The sequence below is a fragment of the Pantherophis guttatus genome, chromosome 7 (genome assembly GCF_059756535.1).
Source record: "Pantherophis guttatus breed Tessera chromosome 7, ASM5975653v1, whole genome shotgun sequence".
Lineage (NCBI taxonomy): Eukaryota > Metazoa > Chordata > Lepidosauria > Squamata > Colubridae > Pantherophis > Pantherophis guttatus.
Window position 1 is genome coordinate 54,365,463 of NC_142069.1, and position 16,384 is coordinate 54,381,846.

General features: G+C 46.8%; 1 protein-coding gene across 1 annotated transcript in view; it reads left to right on the forward strand.

The window, feature by feature from the left end:
• Positions 1-16,384, forward strand: part of SLC38A1 (solute carrier family 38 member 1) — a 100,854-nt gene that overhangs the window by 14,319 nt on the left and 70,151 nt on the right. Inside the window, 1 exon segment of the mRNA XM_060690221.2 lies at positions 5,279-5,470. Coding sequence (XP_060546204.2) covers positions 5,352-5,470 — 119 coding nt within the window. The 5' untranslated portion in view covers positions 5,279-5,351.

Here is a 16,384-nt window from a genome sequence, read left to right on the forward strand (position 1 = left end):
TCTTTCCACCAGGAATGTAGCGTAGGGTGAAATTAAAATGGTTGAAATGCTGGGCCCAACGAGCTTGCTTTGGTGACAGTTTACGTGGTGTTTTTAACGCCTCCAGATTTTTGTGATCAGTCCAAACTTCAAATGGGTGCTTTGCTCCTTCCAGAAATTAATAATGCCCATCGCACCACAAAAGCCTCTTTTTCCCATATGGCCCATCTCCTCTCGGTTTCTGATAATTTACGGGACGTGTAAGCACAGGGTTGTAATTCCCCTTCTGCGTTCTTTTGCAAAAGTACTGCTCCCACAGCCACGTCGCTCGCGTCTGCTTGTACTACAAAAGGCTCTTCCATGTCTGGATGTTTGAAGACCGGTTCAGCAGCAAACAGTCGTTTCAACTTTTCAAAAACTGCTTGACAGTCCATAGTCCATTCAAGAGGTCATGAGGGCCTTGGTTTTTCCTCACCCTTAGTTTTCAGAAGATTTGTTATAGGCAGAGCTATTTTGGCAAATGAAGGGATAAACTGTCTATAGAAATTTGCAAAACCCAGGAAACTTTGTAATTGTTTGCGGGTGCGTGGGGCGGCCCATTCCAATACGGCCCGAACCTTCCCAGGGTCCATCTTTATCCCCTCATGTGATATGCGATATCCAAGATAGTCAATTTTACTTTGATGGAACTCGCACTTAGAAAGTTTGGCATATAGTTCGGCGGCCCTGAATTTTTTCAGAACCATTCGCACCAATTTCACATGATTGTCCATGTTCTCTGAGTAGATAAGAATGTCGTCCAAGTAGACCAGAACCCCCTTAAACAGCTGCTCATGCAGTACTTCGTTAATCAATTGCATGAATACAGCAGGGGCTCCCTGTAGTCCAAATGGGAGTACTTTAAACTGGAAACATCCAAGTGGGCAGCTAAATGCTGTTTTCCACTCATCTCCCTTTTTAATTCTCACTCGATAGTAAGCTTCCTGTAAGTCAAGTTTGGTGAAGATTTTTCCCTTTCCTAAGTGAGATAGCATGTTCTTCATGAGTGGTAGGGGGTAAATGTTCTCCACACAAATCGCATTTAGGTTCCTATAATCAACTACCAAGCGAAAGGAACCATCCTTCTTTTCTCGGAAAAACAGCTTAATGTCAGGTGTGCTTCCTTCAAAGTCCAGGAAAGAATGAGCCAAACTCCATATTTTATAGAGTAATGTACTTTTACTGGAAGATGAAATGAACACAACCAAAGGAAAGCTGAAACTAAAGCAATAGGCGTGAAAGTTGCATATAGAAAGCATCCCCTCCCACTGTCCATCATCAATCACCCAATCCAAAGGTCTCCCAGAGGTCAGGTGGAAGCACGTCTGGCATCGTCATCAATCAGGATGACGGTTGACCCGATAGCCACTTCAGTGCTTAGGTTTCGTTTCTTCAAAATCCACCAGCTTGCTTCCCTCCCCCTGTTCTTCCCTCCCCCGTTTCTTATGGCAGCCAAAGCAGAAAGTCGGAGGCTGACAGAACCTCACACAGCCACAAAAAGCCTAAAAAATAAACTTTCACACTTCACACACACAAAATTCCACATACAGTTTTGTGAGATTTTGTGTGTTTGTGTAGTTAGAGTGAAACACTACAGAAACACACTAAATCTCAGAAAGCTCCACAAACATTATTTTATTTTTATTTTTATATAAAAGCAGCTAATTTAAAACTTCCTAAACTTTAAATGGCTATGTCTAAAAAAAGAACAACTAAAAAAAACCCCAATTAACTATTTCTTTTAAAGCTCCCAAAGGGGAAAAAAACTTACCCAATAGAACAGGGGTCTCCAACCTTGGCAACTTTAAGACTTGTGGACTTCAACTCCCAGAATTCCTCAGCCAGCTTTGCTGGGAGTTGAAGTGCACAAGTCTTAAAGTTGCAGATAGAGCTGCTCATCGATGAGCTTGATTCCAGGCAGGGAGATTCAGTTGCTTGCTGATGCAATGGATTGTAGGTATTACAGCAAGCGAAGCAAGGCAGGCGTTGCGACCAGCAGCTAAGTAAGGTAAGCAAGCTGGAGGCTGGGGGTAGAAAAAAAAGAAACTTTTTTTCTTTTAAATGGGTCTGACAATCCAAGCTGAGTTGCCTGATTAGCAGGCAACTCAGCTGGGATCGTTAGAGCTTGAATTGTCAGAGCTTGGATCGTCAGCCATTTAAAAGGAAAAAAGGCTCTGATGATCACGCGGCTCAGCTGGGCATGGGGGGCAGGGGCAGGGATTTTTGCTACTGGTTCTCTGAATTGCCCGCCGCCATCGCTACCTACTCGCCCGAGCCAGTCCGAACCGGGAGCATTTCACCCCTGATAGCAGTCCAGTCTCTTCTTAAAACCTTTCAGTGGTGAAGCTCCTTCTGAAGGCAAGCTATTCCATTGGTTGATTGTTCTCACTGTCAGAAAATTTCTCCTTATTTCTGAGTTGAATCTCTCTTTGATCAGTTTCCAACCATTATTCCTTGTCTGGCCTTCAGGTTCTTTGGAAAATAGGTTGACCCACTCCTCTCTGTGACAGCCCTTTAAATATTGGAACACTGCTATCATGTCTCCCTGGTCCTTCTCTTCACTGGACTTGCCATGCCCAGTTCCTGTAACTTCTTCATATGTTTTAGCCTCCAGTCCCCTAATCATCTTTGTTGCTCTTCTCTGCTCTCTTTCTAGAATCTCAACATCTTTTTTTATAGTGTGGTGACCAAAACTGGATGCCGTATTCTAGGCATGGTCTTAATAAGGCGTTATAGAGTGATATTAGTACGTCACTTGATCTTGGTTGAATCCCTCTGTTAATGCAATTTAGGATTGCATTGGATTTTTTGGCTGCCGCTGCACATCGTTGGCTCATAATTAATTGGTTGTCCACTAAGACTCGAAGATCTCTTCACAGTTATTGCTATTGAGCCTGGTTTCTCCTAATCTATATGTGTACTTTTGGTTGTTCTTATCTAAGTGTAAGAGTTTACTTTTCTCTACATTGAATTTCATTTTGTTCGTTAGGACCCAATGTTCAAATCTGTCAAGATCAATCTGGATCTTGAACCTATCATCTAGGGCAGGGATGGTGAACCTTTTAAGCACAGAGTGCCCAAACTGGAAGTTGTGCACGTGTGCGCCAGAGCACCGGAAACCCGACGACCAGCTGACTGATGCGCATGCGTGCCTTGGAAACCTGATGACGAGCTAGCTGAGCTGGGGCGACAGCACACATGCCCACAGAGAGGGCTCTGCGTGCCACCTCTGGCATGCGTGCCATAGGTTCACCATCACAGATCTAGGGTGTTGACTATTCCTGCCAGCTTAGTATCATCTGCAAATTTGGTGAGTTCCTCTTCTATTCCCTCATCTAAGTTCTTTATGAAGATATTAAAGAGTACTGGGCACTAATGAGTATTACTGAGCCTGAGTGGTGCAGCAGACTAATGCTACTGTTAAAGGTAGTATTTAGCTTCCAGCTGCCTGCAATTACTGCGAGTTCAATTCTTACCAGGCTCAAGGTTGACTCAGCCTTCCATCCTTTCTAAGGTAGGTAAAATGGGATCCGGTTTGTGGGGGTAATAAACTGACTTTGTATAAAATATACAAAAGTATGAAGGCTATTGCTTAATGCCTTGTAAGCCGCCCTGAGTCTTCGGAGAAGGGCGGCATATAAATAAATAAATTAAAAAAAAACAACCCAGTACCATTAAGGACTACTCGTTGAGTATGGTTTGTCAGCCAGTTACAAATCCATCTGGTGGTGATGCTATTTATCTCACTTTTTGCTAGCTTACCAAGAAGTAGGTTGTGGTCTACTTTGTCGAATGCCTTGCTGAAGTCTAAGTATACTGTGCCCACACTATTTTGCTGGTACACTAATTTAGTCACTATGTCAAAGAATGAAATAAGATTGGTTTGGCATGCTCTGTTTTTAACAAACCCATGCTGACTTCTAGTTATTACTTTACTTGTTTCTAGATGTTTGCAGGTCTGTTTTTTTATTATTTTTTCCAGTATCTTCCCGGGTATTGATGTTAGGCTGATTGGTCTGTAGTTTCCTGGGTCTGTTTTTTCCCCTTTTTTGAAGATGAGAACTGCATCAGCTCTTTTCCAGTCTTCTGATAGTTCCCCTGTGCATCAGGATTTTTGAAAGATATGGTACAGTGGTTCTGAGATGACAACTGCCAGCTCCTTTAGAGCTCTGGAATGTAATCCGTCAGATTCCGGTGATTTATATTAATCAAGATCAGACAGGTGTTCTCTTACTATTTTTTTTTTTTTTGCTTATTTTAACTTTCATTTCTAGTCTGTATTTTACAGTTATGTTTTTGGTAGGTTGGGCTATAGTTTCTTTTTGCATGAAGACTGATGCAAAGAATGAGTTAAGCAGTGCTGCTTTTTCCCTGCTGAAGAGTCAGGCAAAGGAAATATTTTCTACATAAATCACCTTTCTTTTCCTCCCTCTCTGCCCCACAAAGCTGAGAGATTGGAGAGGAAGAGATTTCAACAGAGTATTGTAAGTTATTTGTGTAGAGGCTCCCAGCCCTGGCTTCTGATATGATTGCATTGCCTTTGATGTATAGAAGAGCAAACAGCTTACTTTTTTGCAATCCCTATCTGTCCAATCTCTCTGCTTTGGGTGTGGGGAAGAGAAAAATGCAGATCAGGCACAGAACAAGGTGTAGAAGTGACTACAGTGGCGATTGATTGTATACCTGGGATGCTGCAAAGTTTGTAAATGGGCCATAAAATTATTTTTTAAGCAGTGTTATAACGTCAAATGGTTGCTGAACAAATGGTTGCTACTGAGACCCCCATGTAAAATATGCTCAGGATTAGCAATAAGTATACAGAAAGTTTAAAAAAAATCCCATTTTCAGGTGTCATAGGAGACTTAATTCAGAAGTACCATTACGAGTTGGTTGGTATAACCAGAGTTGATTTTTTTCCAATACTGCAGGAAGTGTTGCCTGTGATATATTTCTATAACACTTTGGATAATATTTTAGGATTCTTGTTTATTAGTTTATGTAAATTACCTAAACATTTTAAATGCTTCTCTCCTTTACTCAGTTTTCCCCTTTCACCTAAACACAAAGGAAAAAGTCAACTTGTATCTTAAGCTGTTATCAAAGTTCTCAGATTGATGTATTTACTGAAAGCAGAGTTAAATGAGTGTCAATTCAGACAATAATTGTCTCAATTGAAAAAATATTGCATAGTGTTTTGGGAGATAATTGCTGATCTTCTTACCAGTGGTCTTGCTATTTTTTAATTACTCCTTTTTTTCAGGTTGTCCAACGCATTGTGTAGCTGGTCACTTCACTCCAAAATTCAAACTCCAGTATAAGTTCTCTAAATCAAAATGCCTTTCAAAATAACACTAGAATTAACGGAGATGCAAAATATGAAGCTTCCTGAGGATGATAACATAAGCAATGATTCTAATGATTTTACAGAAGTAGAAAATGGACAAATGAATAGGTGAGTAGTTTTCTGTTACCCTAAACTGACCATTTGAAAACATTTGTTAAAAATAGCATTTAAAAAAGTAACCCAACTTGAAATACAATTGATGAATGCTGAGTCACATCCTGTGCAAAGAGGCAGTTTGAACATTATCAATCCTTTATTGGTGTTCATGTTAAAACCAAGGGAAAAAAATCAGAATATAAATGTATTTTTTGTTGTTGTTAGTTGCAAAGTCATGTCCGACCCCATGAACAAAGTTCCTCCAGGCCTTCCTGTCCTCTACCATCTTCTGGAGTCCATTTAAGTTCATGCCGACTGCTTCAGTGACTCCATCCAGCCACCTCATTCTCCATAGTGTAGAAATGGGAGGTGCCAGGCTGGGATAGTCTATGCTCTAGCTCTATGTCCTGAGTTGAAACTTCTGAAGATCCGCCTCCCTGGTGACGTCTCTTCAGTTTGTTTCAACTCAGCCTAACTCATGGTTGCAATTCTTTCAGCTCCTGAGCTGTGAGTTTAGCCTAGTAATATTTCCCTGGAATTTTTATTATTTTTCCTTTTATTTTACCATTTTTTTTTCTCTGTGAGTGTGTCTGTACCTTTAAGGCTCTGTGTTGAAAGAGGACTGCTTATCTATGAGGTACTGGCTGGGAAGGGCTCTCTGCCTGCCGTTTTTGGATGTGGGGGGGTTGCTGAAGTTCCCCCCCCCTTTCTCCCCTGCCTGGATTGCGGCTGTAAGGCTTAGCTGGCTGGCTTTCGCCCCAGTTTGCCTCAGACACGTCCGGAGCACACAGGATCCTCTGTGGAAGCCGCGGGAGTCGCGCAGCCATTTTAACACTGCCGCGGCGTCCCTTTGATCACCGCCTCTCAGCTGTGAGGTGGAGCAGCTTTTTTTGTACTTTTAAAGCCTTCTGAAGCCGCTGCAGCCGCGCCAGCCTTGTTTAGCCTGGGCGCGGGTTGCTTCGCCTCAATTCTTCGAGAGCAGCCTGGATTCGAGGAAAGGCTGGTCTAGCTGCCTGGCCACACTTGGATTTTGCCCTATAAGTCGCGGCGGCCATTGTTCCCACACAATTTGGGGGCCTTTAAGTCCGGGCAGCTTTGCTCCCCCGGCATTTTCTGAGGCAAGCCATTTTTTTTTTTTTGAGGCATAGACTGGTAGGCTCTCCGCGGCTGCGGATGGGAGCCTGGACTGCTGACCAGTCTCTTTGAGGTCTGCGGGCTTGCTTTGCAGCCTGAACGGACTTGGCAGAGCTCTCTATTTCCTGGGGCTGATTTGAATCCTGACAGTTGCGAGCGGCCATTTTGAAGAAGACAGCGGCCATTTTGTCTCCATTCAGGCCAGTATACCTACCTTTATTGACTCAGGCCTTTCATTTAAGCCCCCTCTCTCTTTAAATTTGGACTGGAAAGCTTATTTTCAATATGGGGGATGTGGATGGACGGGCCTCCTTTTCGGCTGAGAGCTCTTGGTCTCTTCCTCTGGACAGAGGTAGAGCTACTTCTAGGCCCCGCACTGCAAGTATTGCAGCAGCCAACAAGATTAAGGCCAGGGCCAGGGCTCGCACTGGGCTTTCCAAGGCCGATGAAAAGACAGCTCAAGTCAGGCAAAGGGCCTTGGACAGAGAATTTACAAAGGCCCTTTGCAAATCTGCCACTAATGCACCTCCAGAATCCTCTCAGGTGCCTGTGACTGTACATCATCTACCTGCTCAGAATACAGAATCAGCAGTTCCACACCATTTACCTGCTCCTGCTGTGGCTGGTCATGAGAGGCAATGGTCTCCGGAGATACAGGCCGAACCTCAGCCCCCACCCCCCAGGGCCTTCTGTGGCTCCCAGTAAGATACCTGAGGCCACTTTTACTCCCACTGCAGCTGGCCTCCGTCAGGGCGAAGTGGGGGAGCAGGATGTCCCCAATTTTATGAAGTCCTGGGTGGAACAGGCAATTAGACGGGGCATTGCAGAGGGTATGCAGTTACAATCGCAGGCCTTTGCCCAAATGTATGCATTCAGACCAGAAGTGGAGCCTCAGGGATATGTTGCAGCTCCTGAGGACTACCAATATTCTCCTTCTCCTTCTGATTTGGGAGATTATGACGCAGACTATCAAGGGGAGGGGGAGTTTTCTGATGTTGACCAGGACTGCCCCCCCCAGGCCTTTAAGGGCTTATTTAATCCGGCCCTGTTGAAGCCTTTATTGTCAAAAGCCAGGGCTACCACTCGCTTGGGGCCTGATCCATCGCTCTCCGGTGATAACCTGGGTAGTGGAGAGCAGGATGATTATTTGTTCACCGAACAAGCAGTGGAGGCTGACACTGTTCCCATTCCGGGGATGTTTTTGGACATGATACGTAGGCAGTGGACGGCCCCTGCCGCAGGCCCCAGACCCTCGGGGTTGGATAATCAATTGTTTACAGTGGCTTCTGCTATGATTAACCTGTTGGAAGTTCCCAAGGTAGATGCTCCAGTAGCAGCACTCACCTCTTCTTCCGTGTTGCCACCTGACGCTGAGGATGCCTTGAAGGCTGAGGATCGCCGGGAGGAGACGGCACTTCGTTGTGCGCATCAGGCGGATGCGTGGGCTGTGAGAGCATCTTCTGCAGCTTCCTTCCTCACCAGGGCATCGGTTCGATGGCTTCGTCAGCTGCAGGGCCACTTGGCACCGGATGATGTTCGGGCCCATCAAAACCTTTCTAAAATCATAGCGGCTGCTGAGTATACGGCAGATGCAACCTTGGCGGCTGCCAGGTTCTCTGCCAAGGCCATGGCTTCATCAGTCACTGCTAGGCGCATGCTTTGGCTGCATCATTGGCGCATGGATGGGAAGAACAAGTGGAAGCTAGCTTCTGCCCCATTTGAGGGAGGTTTCCTGTTTGGGCAGGCATTAGATCCCTTGCTTATAGAGACGAGAGATAAGAGGAAGGTACTCCCATCTCAGAGCAGGCGAATGGATTTCCGTTCCTCCCCTTACTTCAGGCGGCCCTCCTTTCGCCAGGGGTGAGCTGGGCCAAGCTTCCCCAGTCAACAGCGGCCCTTCCATTACTCTTGGCCTAGTTTCCAGGCCGATAGACCTTCCTACTCCTGGGGTAGACAGCAACAGCCCACCAAGCCCTTCGGGGCGCTGGAGGCACAGGGGCTAGAAGATCGAAATGACTGCCTGCCTCAGGCCCCTATTGGAGGCAGGCTCACCCTGTTTGCAGACCCCTGGGATGACCTGACAACGGACAATTGGGTGAGGGAGACTGTAAGAGCAGGGCTCTCCCTCGAATTCCTTTCACCTCCTCTGAGGCGTTTCCTCCGTTGCCCCGTTTCTGGAGACCCGTTCAGGCGGGGGCTCATGGAATCGGCCATTCAGCATTTGCTGGATATCTGGGCCATCCAGCCGGTTCTATTGGGGCAAAGGGGGCGCGGATTCTATTCCATCCTGTTTGTAATCCCAAAGGCCTCGGGGGGGTGGGTGGAGGGCAATTCTAAATTTGAAGGGACTCAATCAGTATTTAGTCTACACGAGGTTCAAGATGCACTCCCTGCATTCCATCTTAGCGGGGATCAGGGAGGGAGATTTTCTAGCCTCCATAGATTTGACCAAAGCTTACCTCCATGTCCCTATTCGGCCGGAGCATCGTCAGTACCTGAGATTTTGTTATTCAGGCTGCCACTACCAATATCTTGCCCTGCCGTTCGAGCTGGCCTCGGCCCCCCGGACGTTTACCAAGATCCTCACTGTCTTGACGGTGTATCTCAGGTCTCTTCCCATCAGAATACAGTGCTACCTCGACGATCTGCTCCTACAGGCGTCCTCTCAGCAGTGGGCGGAACAGGACTTGGCCATGACAATAGGTGCACTGAGGGACCATGGGTTCCCGGTGAATTTGGCAAAGTGCCAACTTGTTCCTTCAACAAGGTTAGTTCACTTAGGGGCCCTGATAGGCACGCAGACGGGGCAGGTTTTCTTGTCCCAGGACAGACAGGACAGCATACAGGCGCTAATCCTACAGATTCAGAGGAGCCAGATTGTGCAGATAGACCACCTGTCCCAACTATTGGGGAAAATGATTTCTTGTCTGAATATCGTTCCCTGGGCCCGGTTCCATGCGAGGCCACTACAGTGGTTCTTGCTCCCATGTCAGAAGGCGGGCACGACCTCGTCCAAGGTCAGGGTTCAGGTGCCCCCACGGGTCCGGCGCTCCTTGGCCTGGTGGACGTCAGAGGCCATACAGAGGGGCTGCTACTTCAGGGACCCCCACAAGGTGGTTGTGACATCAGATGCCAGTCTGTGGGGCTGGGGAGGCCATTGCGGCTCTCAGGTGGCCCAGGGCCATTGGTCACACCTAGAACTCTCCCAGCAGATCAATTGGTTGGAGCTCCGAGCAGCCCGTCTGTCCCTGCAGGCCTTTCTTCCTCAGGTGAGGGAGCAGCATGTGCTCTTTCTCACAGACAATACAATAACAAAAGCCCATATAAACAGGCAGGGGGGGACTCATTCCTGGCCTCTGATGAGGGAGGCAGAGACGCTTTGCGACTGGGCAGAGACTCACCTTTTGTCCCTGACAGTGGACCACATCACCGGGACGGACAACGTCGAAGCCGACTGGCTGAGTCGAGCTACTGTGGACTCCTCGGAGTGGAGGTTACACCCCAGCCTGTTTGCGGACATTGTCGACCATTCAGTCGCCCGGTGATGGACTCTTCACCTCGCCAACGAACACCCAGCTTCCCCGCTTTCTCTCCCGTTTCCCTGCCCCGGGAGCAGAGGGAGTGGACGCTTTACAGACCCCGTGGCCCAGGGGCCTCTTATACGCCTTCCCTCCCCTACCCCTGATCCCAGCTGTAATTCGGAAGGTGTTGTTGGAGGGGGCGGAGATAGTGTTAGTGGCCCCTCACTGGCTCCGACGGCCGTGGTTCGCCGACCTGGTTGACCTGTTGATCGCCAGGCCCTGGCGGATCCCCCCGGACCGAGTCTCCCTCAGGCAGGGCCCGGTGCAACACCCGGACCCTCAAAGACTGCAGTTAGCCGCTTGGAGGTTTAGCGGGGGCTCTTGAGGGAGAACTTTCCGGCCAGGGTCATCTGGACTATGCAGGCAGCCAGGCGGCCCTCCACCACACGCATTTACGAGGCCACGTGGAACAGATTTGCAGTGTGGTATGCCTCGAGACATTTGAGTCCAACTTCAGCATCGGTGGTGGAGGTGCTGGAATTTTTACAGGAAGGGTTGGACATGGGACTTTCCACTAACACTTTGAGGCAACAGATTGCTGCGCTGAGATCTGTATTGACAATTGGGGACGGGGGTTCCCTTGCTAACCATCCGAGGGTGAGGACCTTCCTACGAGGAGCAGCTAATTTAAAACCCCCTCCTCTTCACCTTTATCCCACATGGGACCTTTCCAAGGTCCTACAAGCTTTGACTAAGGCACCGTTTGAACCATTGAGGGAGGCTAGTCTGCGTCTCCTCTCGTGTAAAGTAGCTTTCCTTGTGGCTGTCACGTCTGCCCGATGGATCTCGGAGTTGGCGGCATTATCGGTGCGGAAAGACCTGTGTATTTTTCACTCCAACAGGGTTGTCCTACGGCTGGACCCTGCCTTTCTTTCTAAGGTCAACTCCTTGTTCCACCGAGCACAGGAGTTGGTCCTGCCAGACTTCTGTCCTCGGCCTAGGCACGCCTTGGAGCAGACCTGGCACACCTTGGATGTGAGGAGGGCCCTCCGTATTTACATTTTTCGGACCTCTTCTTTCCGGAAGACGGAGGCTCTCTTTGTCTCCTTTCAGCCGTCGACTCTTGGCCACAGGGTGACCTCTTCCATGGTGGGGAGGTGGCTTCGTACGTGCATTTCATCCGCATATGAGCTTCAGGCTCTCCCGGTGCCTCAAGGGATAACGGCTCACTCCACCCGCAGTGCTGCCACAACTGCGGCCTGGGCTACTCAAGCGTCTGTCGAGGACATTTGTAGGGCAGCTACGTGGACTTCTCCCACTCCCTTCATCCGCCACTATAGACTGGATTCCTTTGCATCGGCAGAGGCTGGCTGCCTGGACTGGCTCCCTTCGTGGAGCGTGTTGTTTCTGTCTTTCAGACTGCGTACCATTCACCTGGACTGTACCATTCGCATTGGCTTCGTTGGCAAAACTGAAGAGACGTCACCAGGAGGCGGATCTTCAGAAGTTTCAACTCAGGACATAGAATTAGAGCATAGACTATCCCAGCCTGGCACCTCCCATTTTACACTACGAGAAGGAACGTATCACGGTAAGACCAACGTCCCTTCTCTGTGGTCCGCTTCTTCTTTTGCCCTCAATCTTTCCCAGCATTAGGCAGTTCTCCAGTGAGTCCTTCCTTATCATTAGGTGGCCAAAGTATTTTGAGTTTCATCTTCAGGATCTGGCTTTCTAAAGAGCAGTCAGGGTTGATCTCCTCTAGGACTGACCGGTTTGTTCGCCTTGCAGTCCAAGGGACTCGGAGGAGTCTTCTCTAGCACCATAGTTCAAAGGCCTCAATTCTTTGGTGCTCAGCCTTTCTTATGGTCCAACATTCACAGCCATAAATTGCAACTGAGAAAACCATAGCCTTGACTATATGCACTTTTGTTGGCAGGGTGATGTCTCTGCTTTTTAGTATGCTGTCTAGATTTCCCATAGCTTTCCTCCCCAAGAGCAAGCGTCTTTTAATTTATTGGCTGCAGTCCCCATCTGCAGTGATCTTGGAGCCCAGGAAAATAAAATCTGTCACTACCTGCATTTCCTCCTCATCTATTTGCCAGGAATTGAGAGGGCTGGATGTCATGATCTTAGTTTTCTTAATGTTAAGTTTCAAGCCAACTTTTGCACTCTTCCTTCTTCACCTGCATCAAGAGGCTCTTTAGTTCCTCTTCACTTTCTGCCATTAGAGTGGTATCATCTGCATATCTGAGGTTGTTGATATTTCTCCCGGCAATCTTAACTCCAACTTTTGATTCATCTAGCCCCACCTTTCTCATGATGTGCTCTACATATAAGTTAAATAGGCAGGGTGATAGTATACAGCCTTGCCGGACTCCTTTCCCAATTTTGAACCAATCAGTGGTTCCGTGTCCAGTTCTCACTGTTGCTTCTTGACCCTCATATAGGTTTCTCAAGAGACAAATAAGATGGTCTGGTACTCCCATCTCTTTAAGAACTTGCCACAATTTGTTGTGATCCACACAATCAAAGGCTTTAGCATAGTCAATGAAGCAGTAGATGTTTTTCTGGAACTCCCTAGCTTTCTCCATGATCCAGCTTACATTGGCAATTTGATTTCTAGTTCCTCTGCCTCTTTGAAATCCTGCCTGTACTTCTGGTAGTTCTCGATCCACATACTGCTGGAGCCTAGCTTGTAGGATTTTAAGAATAACTTTACTAGCATGTGAAATGAGTGCAATGGTGTGGTAGTTTGAACATTCTTTGGCATTGCCTTTCTTTGGAATTGGAATGTAAACTGACCTTTTCCAATCCTGTGGCCACTGTTTGAGTTTTCCAGATTTGTTGGCAAATTGAGTGTAGCACTTTTACTGCATCGTCTTTTAAGATTTTGAGTAGCTCAGCTGGAATACTGTCACCTCCACTAACTTTGTTGTTGCTCAGATTTCCTATGGCTCATTTGAGTTCACATTCTAGAATGTCTGTCTCAAGGTCAGTGACCACTCTGTGAGAAGAGAAATATGTCCATTGGAAAGTTGCAGGTAGTAAGGCCTAGGAGTGGGCTTGCAGGCCTCACTGAGCCAAAGTTTTAAACCAACATAATTGCAAAATGTACCAGACATATTTCAAATATGTTGACTTGTGTGCCGCATTTTCTGTAAAGTATGTAGTTTTGAAATATATTTGGAATCAGAACAATGAAAGTCAATGGCTTATTCCTGTAGTCTAATTCCTGCGTTCTTTTTCTTGACACCATTGTTGTTGTTAGTCGTGAAGTCGTGTCCGACCCATCGCGACCCCATGGACAATATTCCTCCAGGCCTTTCTGTCCTCTACCATCCCCCCCTGCTTCAGTGACTCCATCCAGCCACCTCTTTTTCTGTTGTCCTCTTCTTCTTGGAAATAGTGTACAACCTGTGTACTGTTCTTAAATGGCTAGTTGATGCAATATAGTTTGCCAAAGTGCCTTTTGAACAAGAGAAACTTAAAATTCAACAACACAGAGAAAGTTTAGGGTTCAAGGATATCAAACTGGGCATTTTTTGCCTTTGACTAAAGAACCATCAGTAGACATTTCTAACCTACTGACTTTGACTGTTGGGTATTGGGTGTTGAATTTTTCATGGCATAGGGTTTTGTTGTTGTTGATTCTACTTTGTTGCTTTTCTTTTTATACTCAGTGACTTTAATTCTGAGATGCAGTTCATTTTAATATATCCATTCTTTTTCTCATGCAAGAAGACTGGGTAATTTCATGATAATTTTGTGAATTTGTGTGTTTTGATGCACACACACATGTTTTAGGCAAAGCCTACCTTCTGCTTCTGCTTCTTAGAATATGGCTAGATGTAGATGTTTTCAGAGTTCTTAAGGTAAGTGTTAATTGTGGTGGCTTTCTGGCTAAATAGTTAATTAAATTCATTCTCATTTTTACTTTATGTTCAAGAGGGATTTCTATAGTTATTAGGATGCTTTTTAGAAATTATTTGGCAAAATAATTTACCATTGCTTTGTTATACTAAAAAAATATGTATGATTTTCTTAGCAGTTCTAGACTGCTGATTTGTTTTCTCTAACATAGAGGAACCTTCAAGTGCCAGGCATCACCAGGAAGCATTTAGAAACTAAATATGCATCTTTGTTCCATTGTAATTCTCCTGATTACATGGTCCATTCAGGCATGTTTTCCACATCACACTAACAGTACAGAATTGAGTTAAACATTTTTCTCACATGAAAGAGAAAGTAGGAAAAATTTATATACCATCATAACATAATATTCTAAGTCAATGTAAGTGTCAGGTTCCAGAACGGCGCAGAGGGAAAAAAACCTCCAAACCATAATGAGCTTTGATGTGAGAGTTCTTTATCCTGTGCTCCGGCATGCTCCGACAAACACCAGTGAAAAGTGAATCATTGTCAGTGGTGTTTGTGCTGTGCTCCCCATCACCTTTTGAAGTCTCCCGCTGTTGTGGCCCGCCAGCGGCCTGCGCGGCTTGTGGCTGATCCTGACGAGGAGGAGGCTGGTATGGTGTCACGCCAGCAGCCTGTGCAGCCGGCGCTCACGTCGGACAGCGAGGAGGCTGAAGAGGATGTGGTGCCAGAGGCAGAGACTCAGCCAGGGCCTTGAGAACTTCCAGAGGCTCCTTCAAGTGCAGAGAGTGAAGTGGAGGAGCTCTCCTCAATGCTTGAGCACGCAGGAGTGGCTACTCAGGAGGAGGAGGTCTCCTCGAGAGTAAGGCTTGGGGTTAATTGGCCACTTCCTTAGCCTATTTAAGTCGCACGCAGTTAGCAATTGTTGCTGGAAACAACATTTAATTATTACACAGAGCATTTTGGAGAGTGAGTTTCTTATCACATCTTGGTTTCTGGCTGGTTGCCAACCTTTGTCGGATTTTGTTTATTCTTTGTACTTTATAGCAGGCTGATAAGGACATTTGTACTGAAAGCCTGCATTTTGAAAGGGGTCTGTTTGTAATAAACGGAGTTTTTGGAGCTTGGTGTGTGTGACACTCCTTGGGATCCGGAGCTGGGGCAGAACACCCGCATCCCTCCCTGTCTCCACCCTGTGGCTCCACCCACAGCCCAACTTCTGCCTTCCACCCCCACTCCAGCCAACAATCAGTCCTGGTTTGTCCTGCAAGCGAAAGGCCCCAAACATCAGTTGGTCCCAAGGCCGCCTCTCAGCTGTGAGGCGGCAGCAAAAGTGGTGGCGCCCATTGCAGTGGCCGCAGTGTCAGTCCCTGGAGGCTGCAGCGGCAAGGACGAGGATGGTGAGGGCAAACAGGAAGGTAACAGGGCCCCGGGGACCGCGGCAATTGCAACGGCCAGGACAGCAGCGGGTGTGATGGCGGTTGCCATGGTGGTGGGCTCCAGGTGGCTAGGCTGGCGGGCTGGTGGTCTCCCCCTTCCAGAATGGCAGCCCTGGTGCTTTGGGGCTGACAATAAGATGCCAATGCAATCTTTCTCAAAGTGGTTCCTGCAAATGTGTGGGACTACAATTCTCACAATTCCCTATACCTTCAATCTATTGTTCTGTAAATGATTTGTATTACAACCTCCATGATTCCCAGACACACTAATTGGAGATTACAATGTATTGCATCCAGAAGGTTTCAGGTTAAGTGAAAGCTTGTGACTTATATATTCTCTTTTTACCTCTGCAAAAAGTCCCTAAGGAACGTGACATCTGAATGTCAATTAAAAGGGAAGTAGGGAGAAAGAATAATATCAGTGAGAATAGGGGCCATGGTGGCTACGTGTTAAGATGCTAGGTCTGTGCACCGCTAAGGTTGACAGCTCGGCGGCTTGATTCCCATGAGTGAATAAACTGCAGAGGGACAAGAAAGGAGCCTCCCGTGATTGCCTACCGGCATTGAGGCGTCCTGCAGGTAAGATAATACTGCCTGAAAAAATTCCTTTCACAGAGGTAACCAGCCATCTCAGTGGTCCCTGGCTAACATGTGCCATATGCTAAATAAATAAGTGAGAACAAATATATGCCAAAAACTCTTACAGAGCTTTAGGTTCAAATTTAGAAGTAGACCAGACAACTTGTGAGCCATTATGTCATCATTTCATTTCATTTCATTTCATCTTTATCTAAAGAGAGAAACAGAATGACCGCAGGCAGACAGAGTGGGAGCAGGAGTACCAAAGTCAATTTACCTATTGACTTTGCTTGGCAGAGAGCTCCAGAAATCACTCTTCCTCCTTCTCCTCAGTTGACCCACAGGACTGCCTGCAGGGAGAAGGAAACCATGGACTGCAA